At 43.1% G+C, this 25,909-nt stretch overlaps 1 protein-coding gene across 6 annotated transcripts in view; it reads left to right on the plus strand.

Annotated features, from left to right (window-relative positions):
* Window positions 1–25,909, plus strand: part of ATP2B1 (ATPase plasma membrane Ca2+ transporting 1) — a 266,462-nt gene that overhangs the window by 130,233 nt on the left and 110,320 nt on the right. For all 6 annotated transcript variants that reach the window (XM_068276821.1, XM_068276825.1, XM_068276820.1 and 3 more), the window contains one exon: window positions 17,711–17,908. In XM_068276821.1, coding sequence (XP_068132922.1) covers window positions 17,711–17,908 — 198 coding nt within the window. The remainder of the gene's footprint in view (window positions 1–17,710; window positions 17,909–25,909) is intronic.

Raw genomic sequence — 25,909 nt, forward strand, 5'->3', positions numbered from 1 at the left:
TCCCCTACCCGCTGCGTATGTGACGTCACGCACACTCCGCTCTCTGCCCCCCAGCATGGCAACAGTGTGTGTGCTGCCCGGCCTAGCGATATCGCCCAAGGGGATCTGGTTCTGATCCCCGACGGGCAACATACGTTGGAAGTGTGTACCCGGCCTAATAGCTCAGAGAAACTCTCTTGCATAATGACAAACTCTAGTGTGTTTCTCTTCCTGTACTGGAAAACATGAGACTTTATTTGCTACTAATGTACTATTTGTTATCTGTACTACACATTTCATTATCTCGTAAGTTTAATTTTGCTTCAGATTTTCTATAAAATGTACCTGAGGGGGTACACTGGCCTTTATTTATACTTACCTGGGGCTTCCTCCAGCCCCATGAGCAGCGTGGCTTTCCTCGCCATCCTCTTTGGCTAGCACTAGGACTCCTGGTAATCTGGTCAATCGCCACAAGTCTTCAGCTTCTGCCTGGCCATGCACTCCTGCCCCCTGGAGTGTTCTGTGATTGTGCAGTACTACTGGCAGGTGCATAACTATCCTGGGTGCGGGAGCGCAACGAGGGATGTGCGGCCGGACCGCGCATGTGCAGAAGCCCGCAACTGCCCGGCAGTATGGAGGGGCCAAAGGAGGATGGCGAGGGAAGCCATGGTGCTCATGGGACTTGAGGAAGCCCCAGATAAGTATAAATGGGGGGATAGTGCACAATCTCAAGCTCACTTTAACCACTTAACATCTCAGTCGTTTTCAGCTTATGCATCCGAGCAATGTTCACCTCCCATTCATTAGCCTATAACTGTATCACTACTTATCACAATGAACTGATCTATATCTTGTTTTTTCCGCCACCAATTAAGCTTTCTTTGGGGGGTACATTTTGCTAAGAGCCACTTTACTGTAAATGCATTTTAACAGGAAGAATAAGAAAAAAATGAAAAAATTCATTTGTCAGTTTTTGGCCATTATAGTTTTAAAATAATACATGCCTCCAGAATTAAAACCCACGTATTGTTATTGCCCATTTATCACGGTTATTTCACCATTTAAATTATGTCCCTATCACAATGTATCGCGACAATATTTTATTTGGAAATAAAAGAGCATTTTTTCCGTTTTGCATACATCACTATTTACAAGCTTATAAAAAAAAAGAGAGAAATATTTCATCTTTACATAGATATTTAAAAAGTTTAGACCCTTAGGTAAATATTTTTTTTTTTTTTTTTATAGTAAGGTTTTTTTTTTTTTTTTTTTATTAAACATTTTATGTGGGCATTTTTGGGAGGGTGGGATATAAAAGTGTTTTATTTGGGGAAATATTGGTGTATTGTAATGTTTTTGGGCATTTACTTGTAGGTTTACTGTTTGGCCACAAGATGGCAATCTCGATTTTTTTTTTTTTTTACATGACGTCACTCTAAGCGTACAATGTACGCTTAGAGGGACACAGCTTCAGAAAGAGCGGAGCTTCCGAGAGAAGCTGTCGCTTTTTCAGCGGGGGAGAGGAATCAATGATCGGGCTCCATAGCCCGATAAATTGATTCCGTGGCTACCGACTCCGTGGCCGGGAGTGCGCGTGCACGCGCGCGATCGGCCGCGGGAGCGCGCCTGTCCTCGACGTTTTTATACGTCAAGGAGGACAAAGTGGTTAAAGAGAAACCATAACCAAGAATTGAACTTCATCCGAATCAGAAGCTGATACCCTCTTTCCCATGGGAAATCTATTCCTTTTCACAAACAGATCATCAGGGGCTCTGTATGGCTGATATTGTGGTGAAACTCCTCCCACAATGTGATGTCTGCGCCTCACAGCACTGAGGTCCTGACATCACACTGTAGGGGCCTTCTTGCATTGTGGGAAATAACAGCTGTATCCAACTGCCAAAAAAGCAAGCAGCATCTCCTTCCAGTGACCTCACCTGCCAGCACAAAAAATGTCACCATGATAAATGTCAGAACTTAAATCAGGGACTGGAAAGATTTTACAATGAGCAAACACTGACTAAATCATTTATACATAATTATAGTAAAAATTAAGCACTTTTTTTTTATTACATTCTGTTCACTGGAGTTCCTCCTTTTAGTAATGGTGAACTTGCTGGTTTGAATAGGGACATATCTAAAATGTCAAAGCTGCTCTGGTCCATATCCCTCATTACAGGACAACTATGAGGGATATGGAGGCTGCCATATTTCCTTTTAAGCAATACCCATTGCCTGGCTATCCTGCTGATCCTCTAATTCTTTTAGCCATAGACCCTGAACAAGCATGCAGCAGATTTGGGGTTTCTGACATTATGAGATCTGCCAAGATTAGCTGCCTGCTTGTTTCTGGCGTGATTCAGACACTTCTGCAGCCAAATAGATCAGCAAGGCTGCCAGGCAACTGGTATTGCTTAAAGGAAACTTGATATGGGGGGACATCAAAAATGTATACATAACTGGGCTTCCTCTAGCCCACTCCAGCCAGATTGCTCCCACGTTGCCATCCTCTGCTGCCCATAGCCTCCGCAGATTGCGTTAGAAAGTCCTCCAGACCGGGGCGTACTGTACAGGCGCTTCATCACGCTCCGTGGCCGTGAACATTCTGCGCCTGCGGAGGACTAGAGCAAGATGGGGGAGCGCGCACAGCCCGACTGCCTGTGCCGGCTGGACGACTTAGGGCCTGTACACACTGCTGCGCTTGCGTTGCGTTTTTAAAAACGCATGCGTTTTTAAAAACGCAAGGTCTTTTGAAAAAGAATGAAAATCGTGATGACTTGTACACACTGGTGCGATGCGTTTTAAAAAAACGCAAACGCAGTGCCTGCTACGCTTTTTTAAGCGCAGCGCATGAAAAACGCATTAAAAACGCATGCGCTTGCGTTTTTGCCTGCGTTTTTCAGAAGTCAGTATCCCAGAAGACTCTGCAATCTCCTGATTCCTGTTGAAATGTAAACTAGAAAAAAAACAAAGGATTCTTTAGCCAATCAGCAATTACAAGAAAAACGCAAACGCACAAAAAACGCAGGCAAAAGCGCATGCGTTTTTAAAACTACAGGCACTTTAAAAACGCATGCGCTTGCGATTTTGCTTGCGTTTTTCAGTGTGTACAGGCCCTTACCGGGGCCAGTTGCAGAGGCTGCAGGCAGCAGTGTGGGAACGATCTGGCCGGAGGAAGCCCCCAGGTATGTATACATTTTTGACATTTGAGGACAGTGGGCAGTTGTGCACAAGGTAGAGGAAACTCAGTCGACAAGTTTGTTACCATGCTAGATTGTCACCAGAGATGGCATTATACAACTGTCCCATGTGGTTGTTCTACGGTCCGCTGCAGTGGATCACAAAGCCATGTGTGAGTCCTTTGGGCTTGTACCCACCCAGATGAGAATCTAGCAAGTGTGTGTTAAATTTCTCCTTACATCAATATGTACCAATGCTATTTATTTACTAGGAAACAATGTTTGGTGTTATTTGTAAACTAGATCCTTGAAGCGGAACAATTATCTCACATTATTTATGCCAAGGACCCCAAAGCTCACAAATGTAGTCATTAAGTGGCTTTGTCAAGGTTGAGAAAAATATGGATGGACCCAACGACCACCAAATGCATACCTGAGCAATGCCTGGATCTTCAGCTAGTAATTATATTTATGAAGTAGTATACAATGAATATTTGTGTAAAAGTGGACAGAAGTCCAAACTATTTCAGCTTACTTTAGGCAATAGCTCCGCTTTTTGTCAAGTTTTCTTTGCATCCCTCTATACAAATCCGTCCCATAGCCACAGAATTCTTCTGTTGGCCTAGTACAGCTTGTCCAAAGTTAGTAAATTGGGAAGTAGGTTGCCATAAGCACCATTTCTTTTTTCAGGACACTTAATATAAACTCTAATTATTTCAAGAAGTTTTAAATCAGGATGATACCATTTATTGGCTAACTAAAAATGAATAAAATAAGCAAGCTTTCGGCCTTGCAGCCTTCGTCTGGCTTATATCCTGTTAGTTTGCAAACTGGTGGTACAGACAGCTTATATACATGCAGGCAGAGTTAAGTTTATTTGCTTTTTTATATAAGAAAGCATAGAACTTTCAAGAAAGCATAGATTCACTGGAACAAATCTTCCAGTAGGAAATTTGCCAACCTTTTTTTTTTTTTTTTCAGAGGCAACACCCACTGCCTCATTTGCTGCCTGACTCATGCTGATAAGATGCTGCCTCCTGGCATCTGATGATGTGACATGCATAACTGTTTCAAGTAACCTTCATTCATAACATATTGCCCAGTCGGTTTCACTAAGGATTGGTGCAGAAATTGGCTTTAGAATCTTGTTTTGAAGTACTGTAGATCATGTCTTTTGAACAGCTTGGCTCTTTTTTTTTTTTTTTTTTTTTTAGGGCATTTTACTGTTTTTATCACAACAAATATCAGGACAACCATACGTACCTTCATGCACACAAGCAAAACCAAACCTTATTTAGACCCTGTGGCTGTATTCAATTAACTTTTTTTTTTTTTTTCTAATGCTAGGTGCACACCATACAGTTGTGTTAGATAGATGGTTCGATAATTTCCGTCATGTCTGATATTTTCAATCGTTTTTCTGGTCGATTTCTCATAGAAGTGAATGGAAATTGATAAAAGATAAGATAATGTAGTGGAAAACACATCGAAAATCGATTAAACATAAAATCAAATGAAAAAACTCATTGTGTGTACCTACCACAAGTCCTCTGCCAGGAGATCCTTTTTTTTTAAATCTCATTTACAAATCACTTTTCAGAACCTAGCAATTTATATTTTTCCCCTACTTTAATTCTTTAAACTTACTTTGAGTGGTTACTTTGCTTTAAGCTTTAAAGGGGAACTGAAGTAAGAGGTGTATACGGAGGCTGCCATATTTATTTCCTTTTAATCAATACCAGTTGCCTGGCAGCCCTGCTGATCCTCTGCCTCTAATACTATTAGCCATAGCCCCTGAACAAGCATGCAGCAGATCAAGTGTTTCAGACTTTAAAGTCTGATCTCACAAGACTAGCTGCATGCTTGTTTCTGGTGGTATTCGGATACTACTGCAGAGAAATAGATCAGCAGGGCTGCCAGGCAACTGGTATTGATTAAAAGGAAATAAATATGGCAGCCTCCGCATACCTCTTACTTTAGTTCCCCTTTAAAGGTATTTGTAAGGTTTAAAAATCTCCTTGGAGAAAACACAGGAGAAAAGTTAATAGAATATGGGCGTGTCTATTTCCTCTGAAGTAAAACAAACCTGTGAACACCTTATATAAATTGCTTTCTCATTATTGCTATGTGTTCGAATTCAGTGTAATTTGTCTTTGATCTTAAAAAAAAACCTGTACTGAAAATTAAGTCAAAATAACCATACACAAGTCATACTTACCTGCTGTGTAGTCTACTCCTCAATCTCATTCTCCTCTCCTGTATCCCATTTGTCCACTGTGATCAATGGAATTCTCAGTTCTCCATTTTGAAAATGGCCATTACCCCATAACAGCTTCCTGGTCAGCACACAGTTAAACTGTAATATCGCCCACTTGAGCCATAGGGAAACATGGACACATCAGTTCTCCTCTCAGCTGTAACTGACAGCAACTGATATATTTCAGTTCTGACAAAATGTTGTCAGAACTAGAAGGGATCATTGTCAGAAGAAAATGGTGAGCTTCTGAGAGGAACTGATCAGTTGCTGTCAGTAAAATATCAGTTGCTGTCAGTTATAGCTGAGAGGAAAACTGATGTACCAGGTAATGCCCATGTTTCCCTATGGCTCAAGTGGGCGATGTTACAGTTTTAACTGTGTGCTGATCAGAAAGCGGTTATGGGTAATGGCCATTTTCAAAAAGGAGGACGGAAAATTCCTTTGATCACAGTGAACAAACAGGACGCGGGACAGGAGAAAGACACTGAGTAGTAGACTACATGGAAGGTAAGTATGGCAGGTATATGCTTATTTTGACTTTTTAATTTTCAGTTCAGGTTTTCTTTAAAGGACAACTGAAGCAAGAGGGATATGGAGGCTGCCATATTTCTTTCCTTTTAAGCAATACCAGTTGCCTAGCTATCCTGCTGATCCTCTACCTCTATTACTTTTAGCCATTTCAGCATATCAGGCAGCATATCAGGTGTTTCAGACATGGTCAGATCTGACAAGATTAGCTGCATGCTTGTTTCTGGTGTGATTCAGGGCTCGTTCCCACTATTGCGAATCCGCATGCGTCCAATGCATGCGGATTCGCACATGTAATGCAAGTGGATGGGCCTGTTTCCACTGTAGCGTTGTTGAGGTGCGTTTTTTTCAGCGGTAAAAAAACGCACAAAAGAGCCAACGAATTCGCCTGCGAGTGGAATGCATGTGAATCGCCGCTAATGTATTTAATAGTAAAAACGCATGCGTTTGTTACATGCGTTTTTACCCGCGATTTTGCGTGCGATTTCGCACCTTTTTCAATTTTATTTTGCCCTGGCAGTGTCATGGTTAATTTCGCATGGCACCCTGCCATGCGAAATCGCAAGCGAAATCGCGGGTAAAAACGCATGTGGAAACGCATCCGCATGCGTTTTTACAAGCGTCGGAATGCCGTCGAAATCGCGTCGCAACAGTGGAAACAAGCCCTTAGCCATTACTGTAGCTAAATATATCAGCAGGGCTGTCAGGCAACTGGCATTGTTTAAAAGGAGATAAATATGGCAGCTTCCATATTCTTCTCACTACAGTTGTCCTTTAAGTGCAGAATGATACCAGTTGTACATTGTTCCCACCCCTTCTTGCCTCACTAAACTGCCATCATTGGCCCTCTGTCATCACCTCTGCTGAATTAGATACTTTTCCCAAACATAGTGCATGCTGCATTTTTCCTGCTTTTTCGCTTGAGTTGTCAATGGGAGCGCAAGAAAATTGCATAACAAACGTGGTACTATGCAATATTCATGTGATTTCCCTTAGTAACATCCATCCCTCTTGCCAGAGAATCAGATTTACAGCATGACCTTAGATGAAAGAGTGAAAAATTGATTGTAGCATGTTTAATTTCGTAATAGCAATAAGCAGTGGAAAACAGCCCTTGAGCACATTTTTCATGATTTGGGGCACCTTTTCAAAGGGTTCTTTCGTGTTTTTTTCCCAAACTCTGTTACAGATTGCCCAGCAAACTCATGGTGAACCAGAACTCTTAGGGCCCTTTTCCACTAGCAATCACAAATCACAAACGCCAGCGATTGCGATTTTTCATTAATTCTGTTATGCGATTGCGATTTGTGATCATTTGCATTGCATTATCATTGTAAAAATCGCTCCAGCAAGCGATTGCGATTTGCGATTAGCGATTTCCAAATCGAATCACTGTAGTGGAAAATACTTCTTGTGATTTCTATGATAAAGTAACAACTCTAGCGATTTAAAAATCACTAGCGATTTGCGATTTTGTGATTCAGCAATCACAATCTCTTTAGTGGAAAAGAGCCCTTAGGAGTGTGAAAGGGGCTAAAAAGGGCTAAAAAGCCCTCTTACTAAAATGCTTTGCATAAGAGGAATTTACCTTCTTAATACAAGGTATTTGCAATTATTCAGATTGGAGGGAGCATATGAGGTTTACCACAATGCAATACTGCTAAATATTAGTGTGGTTCTGTACAATAAACAAGATGACACATTAGGGCTGCACGGTTTTTCGGTTTAAAACCGGAACCGCGGTTCGTGGCAAGACGATCTGCTGATCGTCAGTAACCTCGGTTTTTCAGTCCGCTGTCTGTACCTTGTGTCTGGCCCCGTTGTGCGCGGATTGGCCAGAAGCAGTGAATATGTATGAGTGTTAATGGGCGGGGGGGGGGCGGATCCACTTGAGCGAGCGGCAGGGCACATACAGCTTTACCAATCGCTGGATAGCGATGGAATGACGGCAGCGGTAGGCGGAGCTGTACAGAGCGTACAGCTCCGCCTACCGCTGCCGTCATTCCATTACTATCCAGTGATTGGTAAAGCTGCATGTGCCCGGCCGCTCGCTAAAGTGGATCTGCCCCCCCCTCTCATTAACACTCATACATATTCACTGCTTCTGGCCAATCCGCGCACAGCGGGGCCAGACACAAGGCAGTGTTCTCCCTAGGCTCAAACAGGTGGCCGGGCCGCCCAGGTAAGATCGATTACCGCCCGGCTGCTTTCCTGGCTGTTATCACCCACCTGTCAGGGTGCACAGGGCTTGCTTGAAAAAAAAGCAAGCAGCGCTGTTCTGAAGCCAGTCCCTGTACTGCTCCGCTCTGTGCATGAGATCTCGCGCTTCCCGGCGAGCTCGTGCCTTCATTGGCTCAGCCTCTTACTGCCGCTGAGCCAATGAAGGCACGAGCTCGCCGGGAAGCGCGAGATCTCATGCACAGAGCGGAGTAGTACAGGGACTGGCTTCAGAACAGCGCTACTTGCTTTTTTTTTTTTTTTTTTTTTTTTTTTTTTTCAAGCGAGCCCGGTGCACCCTGATAATCGGGCAGGGGGGTGATGACAGCCACGATAGTGCGACTGTGCGAGGCTCAGCCGTCAGTCTGCACTCTGCAGAGGCGCGCGATACAGGCTGCCTCTGCGTGCACGGACACTGACTGTCCGTACAAGCTTGAAAGTGTGCGCGGTTTCGTACGGCGGCTGTCGGCTGAACATTAATGTTGTCTCACACATACATCACCAGATCCCAGATCGTCTTAACATGAAACGCCCCTCCCCCCCCCCCCCCCCCCCCCCCAAAAAAAAAAAGTGCAAAAGCTTGTTTAGAGGGGAAAAATCGAAATTGCAATTTCTGAGAGAAAAATCGCAATTTCGGTTTTTCCCTAAAATCGTGCAGCTCTATGACACATTGCATTCCAGCGGTTCTGGAGGTGTGTTTAGCGTTCAGGGACGACAAAGGGATTACTTTCATATTCAGCAGTCATGCTTTGTGGGAGATCCCAAATGCTCACTTCAACCTGAATATCGCAAATGCCTTCTGTTTAAGAACAAATCTACTGCTCCAGAACATGCTGCTTGGCAGATAGCTAAGCTATGTTTTTATATGGGGAAGAACTGAAAGTATCAAACTCAAGTCACCTTAGCTGCAAACTTGTTACCGGTCTACTAATCTTTAACCACTTGCCGACCGCACGCTTATACCGTGTGTCGGCAAAGTGGCAGCTGCAGGACCAGCGACGCAGTACTGCGTCGCCAGCTGCAGGCTGATTAATCAGGAAGCAGCCGCTCGCGCGAGGGGGGGCTCCGTGAATAGCCTGCGGGCCGCCGATCGCGGCTCGCAGGCTAAATGTAAACACAAGCGGGAATAATCCGCTTTGTTTACATTGTACGCCGCTGCTGCGCAGCAGTGCCGTAAGGCAGATCGGCGATCCCCGGCCAATCAGCGGCCGGGGATCGCCGCCATGTGACAGGGGACAGCCTGTCACTGGCTGCACAGGACGGATCGCGTCCTGTGCAGCGCGGATCACCAGGGGTGGACAGGTAGGAGAGGGAGGGGAGGAATCTCGCCGCGGAGGGGGGGCTTTGAGGTGCCCCCCCGCAACACCCAGCAGGCAGGAGCGATCAGACCCCGCCCCAGCACATCATCCCCCTAATGTGGAAAAAAGGGGGGCGATCTGGTCGCTCTGCCTGCACCCTGATCTGTGCTGGGGGCTGCACAGCCCACCCAGCACAGATCAGCTAAAACGGCGCTGGTCCTTAAGGGGGGGTAAAGGGTGGGTCCTCAAGTGGTTAAACCATTTGAATCGGATACTCTGCTAAATGTTAGTAGTTTTTTGTTGCTGTTTTTTTTTTTTGTTGGTTTTTGTGCTTAAATTTAAATTGTAACGGAGTCTTGTGTCTCCCTGTGGCCTTGGGTTTCCCTAGTCTTTTTTTGGGACTTCCTCTTCATTGATTTAGCGGTGTCAGCTGTGGACATCTTTATGTATCCATCTCCAAGGTTGCTGTCACATTTCAGACAGGGACACTATGGGAATTGTAAGGGAAGCTGCTGTTACAGACTTCTCAATTACCAGTCATGTATCCAGTAACTGCAGGGCAGACTGACCTGGGGCCACTGAGGCAGGTATGATCCGACTGAGCAAAAACATTCAACTCAATTTGAGAAAATATTTACAAAAACTTGATTAATCATAACAATAAAATCCCATTAAAAATGTGTGCCTCCCGGACCTCCCCAGCCAATCACCAATCCCACCTGACGGACCTCTCCTCAGCAACCCTCAGCCACCCAGGCCAACCCACTGCCCCTGATGAACCTAATCAATAATAGCAGTGAAGCATATGCATCTGCCCCACTGCAAAAAACAAAAACTGTAGAGACTGTCTGAGCTCAAACACTTAATGTCCAATGGAAATCAAGTAGTCACACTCGATCCGCACATTTGATATTTGACCAGCACCAGCAATAGATATAATATGCAGGAGAAGCAGAGCAAAGGGCCAGAACAGTTGAAAAAAAGCTCCAAATATTCAGCAGGTAAATAGTTCATAGCCTAGCAGTGTCTTCCAACCACAGCAGAGGGCTGCTGATACATTCAAAGTGTACAGTTCATAAGCAAGGATATTAAGCCGGCAGATGCAGCAAGCCAAGACAGTGTTAGCCTCTGATTTGCATAGCAGCAGAAAACGTCCATACATTCAATCATGTGGTGTAGCACACTGTAGAATTCCCATCACAGGGATAATGCATCCACAAAGATAACATGGCACATAGCCTCAGCACAGCTCAGCAGGATCAGTAGTAGCACAAGCAGTATGTAGCAATCAAGCCTTCCGTGCAATAGCAATGTATATTAATACAGTGATTCCCATCCGGTGCACCATGCACAAGTCCTAGCCAGTTGGCCCACTCCATTGCGCATGACAATTGCATAGAATGCAGTCCCTCTCTGAGGTCAGAGAGTAGATGCCCGCTGGGCTGCTTACGTTTCCTGTAGCTGAGTAGCCGATGCAAGCTGGCCTCTGGCTGGAGCTAGTAGGCTGGATGTTGGGCGAAGCTGCTGGGTGAGCGAGGTGCCTCGATGGACGGCCAGTGGCCAGGCAAATCCAAGGTGCGGTGGTGCGGGGAGGTCGGGACGCAGCACATGCGTCCTCAAATGCGCTTTTGCAAGGGGTTTCTGATTAATGAGGCCTCGTGTTTTTTTTTTTTTTTTTTCTTCCCCCCCCCCCTCCTGCTATATCTCTGGGTCTGTAAGGCAATCTGTCTCTGCTCTGATTAGCCAGAATGCACAGTAGAAACAGAACCTGTAAAATATTCAAAAGGTTTTAATAGCAGTCTGCTAAATTTTATATAAAATGTTTAGAAGCAAATAGTGTTGGTGTTCAAAGTCAGCAATGCGTGGTTCGGAACCCGAAAACGCACACTCAGCACAGATCAGCAAGACTGGTGCGTTTCATCATTTAACTCTGATACAGCTTCCATCTAGCTTGGAAGGATGAAGTATCAGAGTTAAATGAAACACGCCCATCCTGCTGTTGTGTGCTCAATGCATGTGCTGTATTCCATACTATGCATTCACAAATTCAAACACCAACACTAGAAACATGATGGACTTAATACCTTTCTCAGAAAATCGAATGTGTGAAGTATGCTATAGCTAGATTCCTGCCCTCTGTAAATTTAACTTGTAAGTAAAAATAACACTAGTTGGGCTATATTTCCCAGAATTACAATAAAAAAATTGTGGCTAAAAGGTATGGTGATACGAGTACGCTGGAACTAGTTTGCTTAATATTGTAGCTGCACAATTTAAGGCAAACATCCTTCATATTCAGTTTGATACACAAAGAATGGGTGAAGGCTTGAGTCAGCCACCATACGAGCACAGCATGCTGTAGACTACAGAAGTGGTAGATCCTTGATGGTTACCTGTAACCTCCAAGTATCTGAGATGAGAGAGAGAGAGAGAGAGAGAGAGAGAGAACAGGAGACCAATGGTGCAGTATCGTCTGACAAGGAGCTAATAAGCATGCGTATGCAAGAAATATGCTCACAAAGGTAGGTTGCAATAACTTAAAACCATTGTAAGAGCCTGCGGGAAAATGTCTGTCCCCGCTCGGTGTGCCAGGTCTTGTTGCTGCAGATGCTAGTAGGTCGCACTCCTGAAAAAAGTACTGAGAACAAAGGTCCTTGTTACTTAAAACCCCAAAGGGTATAGACTACTGTAGATAAACAGACTGGTGGAGGCGCCTTGACGATATAAGCTGGTTGCAATAATGTTAATGAGGCGTGTAACGTCTTACCTTCTCGGAAGAACAAACCATAGAAAGGTAAGTTTTTCGAGGGCACCCATGATTGTGACTGCACTATTACAGGCAGACAGTCTTGTAATTTATCTGAGGAAGCTGGTATCAATACATTTTCCTTTTCCATTATCCATGTTTTTTTCTTCTGAGTAGGTAAGACATTAAGGTTATTGCAACAAGCTTATATTGTCAAGGGCGCCTCCACCAGTCTTTGATTATCTGCTGTAGACTAGAGATGTTAGATGAGATGCTAAACATTCTAGGTTGCATGACAAGTTAACGTAACTGGTATATGGCTTTCTGTTGGGCCGGTCCAAATGAAAGAATCTGAAGTGAAAATACACTTATGAGATAATGAATTATATGTGTAGTACAGCTAAGAAATAGAACATTAGTAGCACAGATATGAGTCTCATATTGTTTCCAGTACAGGAAGAGTTGAACTTAACTTATCTGTGCAAAAAGGCTTCTCTGAGTTCTTCGACCCAATAGGTCTGAAACGGTCCTATTTCCCGAAGCACTTATACATCAAAGAAACAGTGAGGCACGGCTTCAGATGAGGTTTTACTGCAGGGGAGTTCAAAAGGTCATTAGCTCTGTTCTGTTTTACAGTATAAAATACAGTGTGGTTTATAAATTGCAAATATGATAGAATAATGCAATGTTATAAAAAAGCTATATAACTGACAATAAAAATGACTTTTCTTTGCTACTAATGGTCTATTATCTGTACTACATATACAATTCATTACATAATCCTCTTCATTTTTTTTTTTTTTTTTTTTTGCTTCAGTGTCACTTTAAATGCATTAGTGGGACATAGGGATGATTAATGGTATGCAAATTCTTCCGAGTTGATGCACATTTTATGCAAATGTATGCATTTTGAAAATGGACCGATTGGTCAATTTTTAAGCTGCATATATTTGCATAAAAATTGCATAATTTTGGAATTTGCATCTCATTAATCAGGCATTCCAAACTATATTAATTACTGTCTGTGACATCTCTACAGTAGGTTTGTTTACTGGAAAGGGGATTTCAAGTCAATACTTGCTGAACAGAAAGTGGCAAGCTGCAGGTGTCTTGCCTGTTCTTGGGTGTGTATAGCCCGCATGCAAGCTCAGCTGAAAGAGTAGGTTAACTTAATTTACTCTGTGAGGGTTCATTATTTAAAGAGACTTTGTAACAAAAATTTCATCCCGTTTTCTACCATCCTACAAGTTCCTAAACCTATTCTAATGTGCTCTGGCTTACTGCAGCACTTTCTACTATCACAGTCTCTGTAATAAATCAATGTATCTTTCACCTGTCGGACTTGTCGCCCTGTGTCTGGAAGGCTGCCAACTCTTCAGTGTGATCTGCTATGCACGCCCCCCTCCAGACCCCTCTTTGCACACTCCCGTGTGTGTGTTATTTACATAAGCCAGCAGCGTCTCTGCTCTCTATCAGTGAGAGAAGAGACCTGGATAAAAATCCTCCTGTTATGCTGGTAATACACGGGTCGATCCGGCGGCCGATTAGCCGCTGGATCAACCCCAGCCGCGTCACCGCTTGTCCGCGCGGATAGATTGCCGCTCATCCCCGCCGGTGCTTCCTAATCAGCTGCTCGATTTCCTGCCATTTTCCGCCGGCGGGGATCGAGCGAGCGGCATGATCGGGCCAGCTGAATATTATCAGCTGGCCAGATCAGCTGGTCGATACACGGTACAGAAACGTACCGTGTATCCCCAGCATTAGCTGTGAAAGGAGCTGGCTAATGCATACTGAGGAATTACAGACACAGGCAGAGCTGTCTGCAGGAAGAAACAATCAGCCTCACAGCCTGTCGCTATTCAGTACATGAGAGCTGCAGGGGACAGAAAGTAAACACACAAATAATCTTTTGAGATTCAAAAGGAAGGCTGTATACAGCCTGCCTGAGTATGGATGTATTTTCTATGTGTGGACATACTGTACATCAACCTACTTCCTGTTTTGGTGGCCATTTTGTTTTGTTTATAAACAAACTTTTTAAAACGGTTTTTGACTACTTTTAATGTGGTGAGGAGCGGCGAAATTGTGACAGAGGGTAATAGATGTTCCCTAATGTGCTGGTATGTTTACTTTGTGCGATTTTAACAATACAGATTCTCTAAACAACTTCATGGTTTGGTTATGTTTTTAAAGGCATTTTTGCCTTTCTCTGAACCAGCTGGGGTGTTTGACAATGTATTTGACAAAGGCAAAGAATGTTGTGTACTTTCATAGTGCTGATAATTTGTGCATTGCTTTAAGAATTTTTAATGATTATGTAATTCATCATTTTCTTTCTTTTTTTGTTTTTTTTTTTGCAATATTTATAAATTCCTTGTAAAATCCTTTCCTCACCCTGATTTACATTCTGAAATTTCACAGGTGGTGACATTTTTTACTGCTGTCATGTGCATCACTGTGAATTGTTTGTGTGCTTTGTGTTCTGAAGCCAGCAAAAATAACACCTGGTCTCCAAGAATGTGCTGGGATTAGAATTCTGCATAATAAACCGTGTAGGCTAAACGTCATTCAGCGGGCAGGGTTACGTATAAGCGTTCCTGATGCTGAAACCAGGATGCTCCATGTAAAAGTGGGTATCCTGAATAAGTTCATATGCAAACACAGAAGGTTAACCCCTTGTGTGCTCAGCAATGCAGGAAGTAACTACACTGTACATCTATGTAAGAGCTCTAAAAGCTGTGACAAGGAAAGGTTATTATGCTGTTGCTTATCTTTTAGGGTAGAGAGGAGTTTCTGAATTCAGGTCCGCTTTAAAGAAGTCATTACTTTGATGTAAAATCTGCTTTCATTCAGTTGAACAAGACTGTCATAGCTGCTGTTTAGAATTTAATCTTACAAATGAAGCCCTGAAAGGAAATCTGAGACCTGACAGTGCAGCATTACTTACTTACCTGCAGCATTAAAGGGGTACTATGGCGAAAAATTATAAAATGTAAAATATGTGCAAACATATACAAATAAGAAGTACATGTTTTCCAAAGTAAAATGAGCCATAAATTACTTTTCTCCTATGTTGCTGTCACTTACAGTAGGTAGTAGAAATCTGACAGAAGTGACAGGTTTTGGGCTAGCTCATCTATTCATAGGGGATTCTCAGCAAGGCTTTTAAGCTGAGTACACACGTACGATAACGATCGTTCAAAAACGAACGATAACGACAATTGGACCGATAATCGTGCGCTCCAAATTTTCCAACGATCGTTTTTTGGGACGATAACGACCGTTATCGTTCAATCCGACCGATCCAACCCGGCGGATTTTTTCGAAAGATAATCGTTCAATCGTTGCAGTGTGTACAAAGATCGTCCGATAACGCATGTTCTTATTGCCTGTCATAACGTCACTTCCGTTTGCGCACGCATTTTTTAATCGTTCATCGTTCAGTACTTTATACTTATATCGTTCACGTGTGTACACAATCGTTCATTACGAACGATCTTTTCCGTCTAATTTGAATATCGTGTAAACGTCACGAATCGTTCGTAACGAACAATCTTTATCGGACGTGTATACGAACCTTTAGTCTTTATAAAGATATTCACTAAAAAGGATTTAAACCATGATGCTGGCCAGCTTCCCTGCTCACTACACAGGTTTTTGGCAGTTGGACAGAGCAACTGCCATTCACTAAGTGATTTTGAAAATAAATAAATCCCTGAGAATCCCCTATGAAGAGATGAACTAGTCCAAAACCTGTCACTTCTGTCAGATTTCTACTACCTACTGTAATTGACAGCAACATAGGAGAAAAGTAATTTATGGCTCATTTTACTCTGGAAAAAATGTACTTATTATTTGTAGGTTTGCACATATTTTACATTTTACAATTTTTCTCCATAGTGCCCCTTTAAGTATAAATGCTGCACTGTCAGGTACGTACATGTTTCAGATCAGGTATGCTTTAACCAATTCATTCCTTTTTGTAACTGTCCAATTTACACCAATGGTGCACACATAGGATGTTTATAAGTATATATTCTGCAGGAAGTGGATATGATCCATTAATTTGTCATTTTTACACAACCTCAAGGTTTGAAGATGGTTTACTGCTAAGTGCCTGGCAAGATCTTGCAATGCTGCTGCCCTGACACCCTCACCAGTATGCAAACTGTGACATTCAGCATCTGCATGAAGCACACACTGCATCCTACCTGTGTGTCTTTGTGTTCAGTTTAGAGTACTGTCATTTGTTTTATGTTTGGATTTGCTTCATACTGAAAGGGGTAGCGCAGACAGCCATTTGACTTTAGTTCACTGTCCTTTTTAACAATCTCCTTGAATGCAGATCAGCTGCAGGTCATCTACAGTTTAAGGGCCTTTTTCCACTAGCCTGCGATTTGCGATTTGCTTCTGATAGCAAATCGCAAGGTACATTAAACTAATGAAAACTGCAGCAGCAATTTCCATTAGTGCGATCCGATTGCAAAACGATTTTGGTCAAAGCGCAATCGTCGTCCTGCCGCGTTTTGTATGCGATTGAGCTGTACTATGAGTATAGTAGCTCAATCGCAATCGCATAGTGGAAATTGAAATGCGATTGCGACCGTGATCGGAATCGCGATCGCATTTCATAGTGGAAAAGAGCCCTAAGGTATGTTTGCTGACTTTTGTACCCCAGGTGTACACAAACTTTGTCTTTCAGACAAAAACAAGAAGTTTAAGTCAGTGCCCTGACCTCAGAACTGTGTAAAGAGGCCCTAAAGCTTAAAATGACACTGAAGCAAAAAAAAAAAAAAAAAAAAAACTTGTAGTATAATGAATTGTATGTGTAGTACAGATAATTGATAGAACATTAATAGCAAAGAAGAGTATAACATTTTTATTTTCAGTTATATAGCTTTTTTTCATAGCATTGCATCATTCTCTAATATTTGCAGTTTACAAATTACTCTGTATTTTAAATGATGAAACAGAGCAGAGCTAATGACCCTTTGAACTTCCTGGCAGTAAATCCTTTAAACAAGAAACAGGGAGACAGGCTGAGGTAAATGCTTCAGAAAACAGGACTGTAGCCGACCAAGCTTGTTCGGAGAGCTCAGAGAAGCTCTTTTGCATAGATAAGTGAACTGGAAACAATATGAGACTCATATCTGTGCTACTAATGTTCTATTTCTTAGCTGTACTACACATACAAATCCTATAAGTTTTTCACTTCAGATTCCTTTTAATACAGCTCTGGAGAGCTTTGCTTGTAGGACAGTAGTGTGTTCGGGCACCTCTTTGAGAAACTGATCTTACATTTGTTACATGTGCTGCAAGTCAGAACTACTTCAAATTTTAAGCTACCTTATGAATGCTAATTCTTACTTGCCAGTGGGAATATTTAAGTCTACTTGTGTTTTTTTTTTTTTTTTTTTTTTTTTTATCTGTCTTATCTTAATGTTATCAGAATTATGTAAATTAGTGACATGTTAAGTGTTCTAATTTTATTTTTTTTCCAATTCAGGTTTAAGCGGAAATCTGGCAGATCTTGAAAGGAGGCAAGAAGTATTTGGAAAGAATGTTATACCTCCTAAGAAGCCAAAAACGTTTCTTCAGTTAGTATGGGAAGCATTACAGGATGTAACATTAATTATATTAGAAATAGCAGCCATAATATCTTTAGGCCTTTCTTTTTACCGACCACCTGGTGGAGATAATGAACGTAAGTCGCAAACATTTGTGAAACCATTTTTGTTAAAGTAATTTCTGTACTTTTCATAGGATGCACATTTAGTTTTGGAAACCTTTCTTATGATTCAAAATAATCAAAGCTGCACATCTCTAGTGACAAGGAGTTAATTTTGTAGCTACTATAGACAATCTGACTTTATTGTATGCAAACCTTTTTCCTTAAATTGCCACTAGCAGGAAAAAATTAAAATGCATGTAAACATACGGTAATTTAAAAAAAAAAATTCAGATAAAAATGAGCTATAAGTTGCTTTTCTCCTATGTTGCTGTCACTACTGTAAGTAGTGCATATCCGACTGAACTGACAGGTTTTGGACTAGACCATTTCCTCATAAGGGATTCTCGTGGCTTTGTTTATTTATAAAAGCACTTAGTGAATGGCAATTGCTTAATCCAACTGGCAAAATAGTGTGCAAATAGATGAGAAGGCCGGCCTGCATCTTTATATAGACCCCTTACAGCGAGTGCTTTTGTAAGAATAAACTAAATACTAAAAATCCCCCATGAAGAGATGACTAGACTTTTACTACCTACTGTAAGTGACTGCAACATAGGAGAAAAGTAATTTATGGCTAATTTTTTTTACCCTGGAAGAAGCATACTAATTATATCTGTGTACTTGTATTTTACATTTTTCCGCTATAGTTGCCCTTTAACCATTTACCGCCATCCTAACGTATTAAAACGTCATGCTTACCGCTATTAACAGCAACATGACGTTTTAATACGTCGCGCATTCCCGCCGCTGCTACCGCCGTGTGTCCGCCGCTACCGCCGCCATTACCGTCGGGATCCCGTGCTGGGCGATTGGGGAAGAGGACTGAACAGTCCTCTACCCAATCGCAGTGCCTGGAGTGAATGGACGTGACCGCGAACAGCGGCTACGTCCATTCACATAAACAGGAAATGTAACAGTTTAATAAAGTGTGTAAAAAAAAAAAAAAAAAAAAAAAAAAAAAGTGAACACGTCCTATGAGTGTTCACCAGCGCCATCTTGTGGCCAAAAAGTATATTACACCTACAAAATACATACATTTTCAAGTATATACACATCATTAATAAAATTACACTTCCAACCCTCCCCCCCCAAAAAAACACTTGTAAAAAAAAAAAATCAGCTTAAAAAAAAAAAAAATAGTTGCCTTAGGGACTCAGCTTTTTTTATTCTATATTTTATGGGGGAAAATTAATTTTAATTTATTACATAGGGGCTTGTAATTATGGCCAGAACAAACAGAAAAATAACCACTTATATTTCAAAATAATATACTGTCGCCATACATTGTGGTAGGGACATAATCTAAACGGTTTAATTATCGGGACCACTGGGCAAATAAAACGTGTTTGTTTTATCCACAGGAGAATGTTTAATTTTAAAACTATAAAGGCTGAACACTGAGAAATAATGATTTTTTTTCTTTTTTTTTCTGTTTTTCTCATTAAAATGCATTTAGAATAAAAAAATTCTTAGCAAAATGTACTATCCACAGAAAGCCTAATTGGTGGCGAAAAAAACAAGGTATAGATCATTTTCTTGTGATAAGTAGTAATAAAGTTATTAGGGAATAAAAGGGAGGAGCGCTGACAACTGAAAATTGCTCCGGTCCGTTAGGATAAAAACCCTTGGGGGTGAACTGGTTAATATTATGAAGCTGGTTAACCTCCTGAGCGTTATGCTGCTCAGGAGGTTTTGCTAGCCCGAGTCCCGATTGGTTAATTAGATCTAATGGGGAGGATCGTACATGACGACGTCTCCGACGTCCTGCACAGTCACGATTCTCCCCATAGAGCAGACAGGAGCTGTGCGGGAAGGCTGCGGCGATCGCTGGAACCAGGCTGGTTAATGTATAAGCGGCTGGATGGCACGATTGCGGGCGATCAGAGGCTGCTGGCCACCTATACTAGCTAGCCTAGTGCTAGCTAAAGCTTTTGCAGCCATTTGATCTAATAAATGAATCATGGGGGAGTCCTGAGGCTAGCGAGCGGTATGCCCGACAGTGTTTATACACCTCTGTTAACAGAGGTGCCAAGCAACTCATCGAGTACATGTTGTGTATTGCTCCTGTCTTTTATTGCCTGAAGAAGCGGGTTCTCGCCCGTGAAACGCGTTGCGACTGTCATTAGGAGCAAACGAATAAATTGTATATTATTTGTATTATTACAAGTACATGTGTCTGTCTTTGGTTGGCTGGTCCACCACCACAACCGAAACAATTTTAAACCTTTTATTGACTTTTATCCTACCGGCGCCTCTGTACACCTCCGCGCAATTACAGCCTGAAGTCTGGAACGCATAGACATGAGCACACGCTGGGTTTCACACCTGGTGATGTTCTGTCATCCCTCTACTGCAACTATCTTCAGTTCCTGCTTGTTCTTGGGGCATTCTCCCTTACGTTTTGTCTTTTTCAGTTCCAGTAGAGGCCTGGCAGAGCATCACCAGGGATGAAACCCAGCATCTGGTGATGTCTTATGCGTTCCAGACTCCAGGCTGTAATTGACTGCAAAGGATGTGCAACGAAGTGTTAAAAAGTGAAAGTTTGATTTATGATTATTATTCTGCCCCCTTACTTCTGGTCCATTAACAAGTAGGTATTAGCAGCTCCCTTGCAGGATTCGTTATATGCACTATCTGTCCCAGGGAGGACAGTAAGGATATATGCTCTCCTATTCCTTAGATTGGTTTTGATGCGCTAAATGCGTGCATGTTTCTGCTATGCATGTTACAGGGCCAGTGTTAGGACACATACGACACTGGGCTACCTCTACACCAGGGATGTCAAACCGGTCCTACAAGGGCCGAGGTCCTCACACATTTTTGATACAGCACAAATGAATTAATGGGTCAGAATCAGGAAAGGTGTGGTCCATCAGGTAGAACACATTCATCTCTTTCTCAGTCCATCCTAAACACTGGCATGGATCTGGCCCTCCAGGCCTGGAGTTCGACACATGTGCTCTACACGGTGTATGTGACTACACAAGAGACTATTTTAGTAATGAAGATCCCAGCTCTTAACTTAAAAGGGAATTTCAGCCTAAACAAACATACTGTCATTAAGTTACATAAGTTATGTTAATTAGAATAGGTAATCTCTTATCCACCCTGTTTTAAAAGAACAGGCAAATGTTTGTGATTCATGCGGGCTGCCATCTTTGCCATGGGGGGCAGCCATCTTTTTGGTTGAAAGGAGGTGACAAGGAGCAGGAGACAGTTCCAACTGTCCTGTGTCCTGATTACCCCTCCCAGCTGCACACGCTAGTCTTCAAATGTCAAATTCAAAATGTAAAAAAAAAACAATTTGCACCAAAACAGCAGAACGATAACCTCAGAAATCCCATCATGCTTTGCACAGCATAAGGGGAAAACTGCCCGGGCAGTTTTCTTCTGTGCAGCTAAAAATGAGGCTTGTAGAAGAGAAACAAAGTTCTGATGCTGTGAAACTGTTAAAGAAACACCAAGCCTTTTCAGTGCTGCTGAGTCGATTTTTAGTCTGGAGGTTCACTTTAAGGGGCCCATACACCTAACGATTTTCCTGCCGATATACAGCCGTTTCGACCAGTGATCAAAACTGCTGTGAAATCGCAGCGCACACCGCTGACAGAACGGTCAATTTCCTTCCGAAATCTATCGTTCCCGTCGATTCCCGTCAACCCATCCGTGTGGAAGATTTTTCTCGGTCGCCGGTGGGTCGGGAGTGCATCGTTAGCGGCATTTGAATGCCTGACAACCGACGCAATACAGCGGGTATACATTACCTGTTCCGGCCGGCGCGAATCCCCGCTCACTGCTGTCTTCTCTGCTCTGGTCTTCGGCATGCTTCACTTCTTCCTGCCCGGCAGGAAGTTTAAACAGTACAGGCCGCTCTACAGTTTAAACTTCCTGCCGGGCAGGAAGAAGTGAAGCATGCCGGAGACCAGACCAGAGCGGAGAAGACAGCAGTGACGGCGGGGATTCGCGCCGGCGGAGCAGGTAATGTATGCGGGGGGAGCGGCGGCAGCACCACCACCACAGATTGTGAACGGTTTCAGGCTGAAATCGGTTCACAATCTGTTTGCAGTAAAGGTGGCCATACGATCCCTCTCTGATCAGATTCGATCAGAGAGGGATCTATCTGTTGGTCAAATCTGATGCCAAATCGACCAGTTTATGGCCAATTTTAGCTGTAGGGACAGCATTGATTGCTGCATGATTTTTGTGAATTGATTCACATGAGGATTTACATGAGTGTACGGGAGTTCATTTTGACTTTGCAGTTTTGCTTGCCACACCCCTTCCAGCACCTCCCTATTACGTCTGCAAATGTTTAAATGTCCTAGCTCGAGGTGAGGAGCCTGTATTTTTTTTTTATTTTTTTTTTGTGGGAGGCACATATGCAAACTGTTGTAGTTCCTACACCGTTCACCTGATTTGGATGTAAATACCCTCAAATTTAAAGCTGACAGTCTGCAGTTAAAGCACATCATGTTTCATTTCAAATCTATTGTGGTTGTGTATAGAGCCAAAAATGCTAGAATTGTGTTGATGTCCAAATATTTATGGACCTGACTGCATACTCTGGTCATAAAACTTAGTGTCTCGTGGTTCTGGTGGCTCTGTGCCCAGCATTGTATCAGGTGAGATGCTCTAAAAGTACTCTGTAATTAAGGGATGTAGGACAGCTACTAGTCCACTAGGGAAAAAAACCCCACTGTAAGCAGTTTGATGGCTTTCTCCATATTTCCCTGACTACAATGCATTGCTGCTGCTTCAGCAATCACTTACTTATCTACCTAGGGCTTCAGCCGTCCTGTGCCCACACAGTGATTCTGTGGTGCTCCAGTCACCAGCAGTGCCCCTCTTTCAGCCAGGGGAGTCTGTGGCCATTGTGCACGTGTGGCGTAGTCCTCGTGCGTCCTCTATGGTGCTCCCGCTGCTGGGAGTGCTCTGTGCATGTCCAGTAGATATTTTTATGTACTGTCATGTGCAGAGCACTCCTGTCCACAAGGGCGCAGTCAGGAGGTGCTCGCACTGGGGCTGCGCATCCAGCTGAAAGAGGCGCACTGCATGTGACAGGAGCAGCGTAGCACAGGATGGCTGCAGGGGACTAGTAGAGGCCCCAGGTAAGCTTAAACTTTTTTTTTTTTTTTTAGATTTCCTTTAACCACTTAAGTACCAGAGACCGCTGGTACCTTTAAATGGTGGAATACGACAATTCACTGCACATACTCTGTCCACGCCGCACATCGGGAACTTCAGGCCACCCACTCTGTCGTCTGATAGAGTTCCTGTGAGGCGGTCAAGAGCCGCTTTCTTTGGCTCCTGACACTGCCTATCAATGGGAGTTGCTTACATGGGTCAAGAGCCAATGAAATCTGCTCCTGACCGATTAACAGGGCTCTGCCATCATAGAGATGGCAGGGCAAGTGAGTTGAGATGACGAGATCTGCGAGCACAACAAAAGGGTGGTGAGCTGAAAACTGGCAGGCACAACAGCATCAAAATAGAGCGTAAAGTTCAGCTAGAGCCATCCTTAACTGGTTAATGTGGAGCTAGGTTTGTCCATAACCATTATAAAATTGGCAAAAATGCTACATAGTGGGAAACGCATGGCATTTGCTTGAGTGACATCTTGTTCAAGGCGAATATATTCCTATTGCCTGTACCTAATAACACAAGGATACCAGAATCACCAGTTGTTTACTTGTCTTTATTGGATGCTTTGCAGAACAAAGAAATCCTGTGTTCCATTACATAACATTTGCCCAAACTGGATGAAAACAAGTTAATGGTGTTAATGGCAAGAGTTATGACACCATTCCAAAGCCAAGAGGGACTGCCCTTCTCAATGTCCTAAAAAAGGCCTCATTCATTCCCACTAAAAATAGCACAGAAAAGCATGCATTTTTGTTCATTTCTCATGTTTTCTACTGACACCAGAAGATCAACAGGACTGCCTGACAACTAGTCTTTTTTTAAAAATAAGTAAATATGGCAGATTCCATATCGCTCTCACCTCATATTCCCTTTAGGCTGCTTTCACATTAAGACGTTACAGGCGCACGTTAGTGCAGCCTGTAACGCAGCCCCACCGCACAGTAATGAAAAATCAATGGGCTGTTCACAGTGCCCAAGTTGCGTTACATTGTTGAGAGTGCTGCATGCTGTACGTTATGCGCGGCTAAGCCACGTTAGACTGTGCGCACATGCTCAGTAGTGTTGGGGAGGAGTGTAGAGCGGCCAGGCACATGGCGTGACTTGCAGTGTTTTTTTCGTCCTGGAGCGGCCGGTCACTGCGGTGATTGGCCGGGCGGGACCACGTGATGCCGCATGCGTCCAAGAGTACGCATCACGGACGCCAGAGTGAGCTGCACAACGCGGCTCACTCTGACGTCCACATCAGAGAGCACCAGGCGTTGCGTTACGGGCACGTTATGTGCCCTATAACGTCCCCTAAACGCAACGTCCTGGTGTGTAAGTAGCCTTAAAGAAGCTCTATACACTCTATACAGTCCACTTTCCCTGCAGTTTTATTTTGTGACAGGTATATTCTTTTATAAAACACCCCAGCTGTATGTAATCCTTTTCTACCCTGCACTGAGAATGTGGCAGAAATTCATGTGCCCTGTAAAAGCAAACCTTAGCATTTTGTGCACAGCTCTATCAGCATCCAGCTCATTAAAATTAATATTAAACTCCTTCTGGTTGATCAGTTTTGGTAATTATTACCCACAGTCTTTTGCTGTACAATCACACATTTTACTTTACAGATAAGTATAACTGTTGATTGCATTGCATTCTGCAATAACCATGTAAAGTTGAATATGAAAACAAATGAGTTTCTCTGAATGCGTAATATGGGTTCTAAGAAGTTTTTTATTTTTATGTTGAGCACAATTATCGTGAAAAATTGTCATTTAAAAAGCATGTGTATAAAAAGTACATTTGTCTCAGAGTGAAGTGCATTATAAGTTTCTACCTATATAGCGGTCACTTTCAATAGGTTGTAAAAATCTGACAGATCTGATAGATTTTGGACTAGTTTATCTCCTTGTCATGGATTCCCAAGGGTGTCTCTTCTCTCCCCCTATCACTTCCTGAATGGCATTTGCTCAGTCCAGCTACCAAAATAGAGCGCAAGAGAGTTAGCATACACCTTGAGTGCAGATCTTTCTTTGGTTTCAAGTGAATAGGGAGGCTGGCTGACATCTTTGTCTACTAGAAATAATTTCCACGTAGTGCTTAACCATTTCGGTTTTTAGCCTTTAACCACATAACGACCGCCTAACGCCGATAGGTGGCGGCTGGTTGTTTGTGGGTTTCCATGGAAACTGCCGCTCGTTCGAGCGCCCGTTCCATGTCCGTTCACGGAGGGTGTCTCCGTGAACAGCCTGCGAGCCTCCGATCGCGGCTCGCAGGCGAAATGTAAACACACGGGGAAGAAATCCCTTGTGTTTACATCCTACGGCGCTGCTGTTGCAGCAGCACCGTAAAGGAGATCGGCGATCCCCGGCCTCTGATTGGCCAGGGATCGCCGGCATCTGATAGGCTGAAGCCTATCGGAGGCGGTACAGGACGGATTGCCGTCCTGTGCTGCCCATGGAGCGAAGGGGAGGCAGGGAAGGAGAGCAAGGAATAGCACTGCGGAGGGGAGCTTTGAGGAGCAGGAAGTCTGATCGCCCTGCCTCAAATCTGATCTGTGCTGTGGGCTGGAGAGCCCACGCAGCACAGATCAGTGAAAAATGCCCTGGTCCTTAAGTGGTTAAGGTTCCTGACAATTTGGGCATTTCAGTTGTTGCTATTGATAGTTATTGCTGTAATACTTACCGTATATACTTGAGTATAAGCAGACCTGAGTATAAGCCGAACCGCCAACTTTTTAAATTTTTAAAAAAAAAAACAGACAAAAATGATTGACACGAGTATAAGCCGGGGGAGGAAATGCAGTGTACCTTGCATCCCCACCCCACCACCACCAGAGTGAAAGAAGCA

Source organism: Hyperolius riggenbachi, chromosome 3, assembly GCF_040937935.1.
Source record: "Hyperolius riggenbachi isolate aHypRig1 chromosome 3, aHypRig1.pri, whole genome shotgun sequence".
Classification (NCBI taxonomy): domain Eukaryota; kingdom Metazoa; phylum Chordata; class Amphibia; order Anura; family Hyperoliidae; genus Hyperolius; species Hyperolius riggenbachi.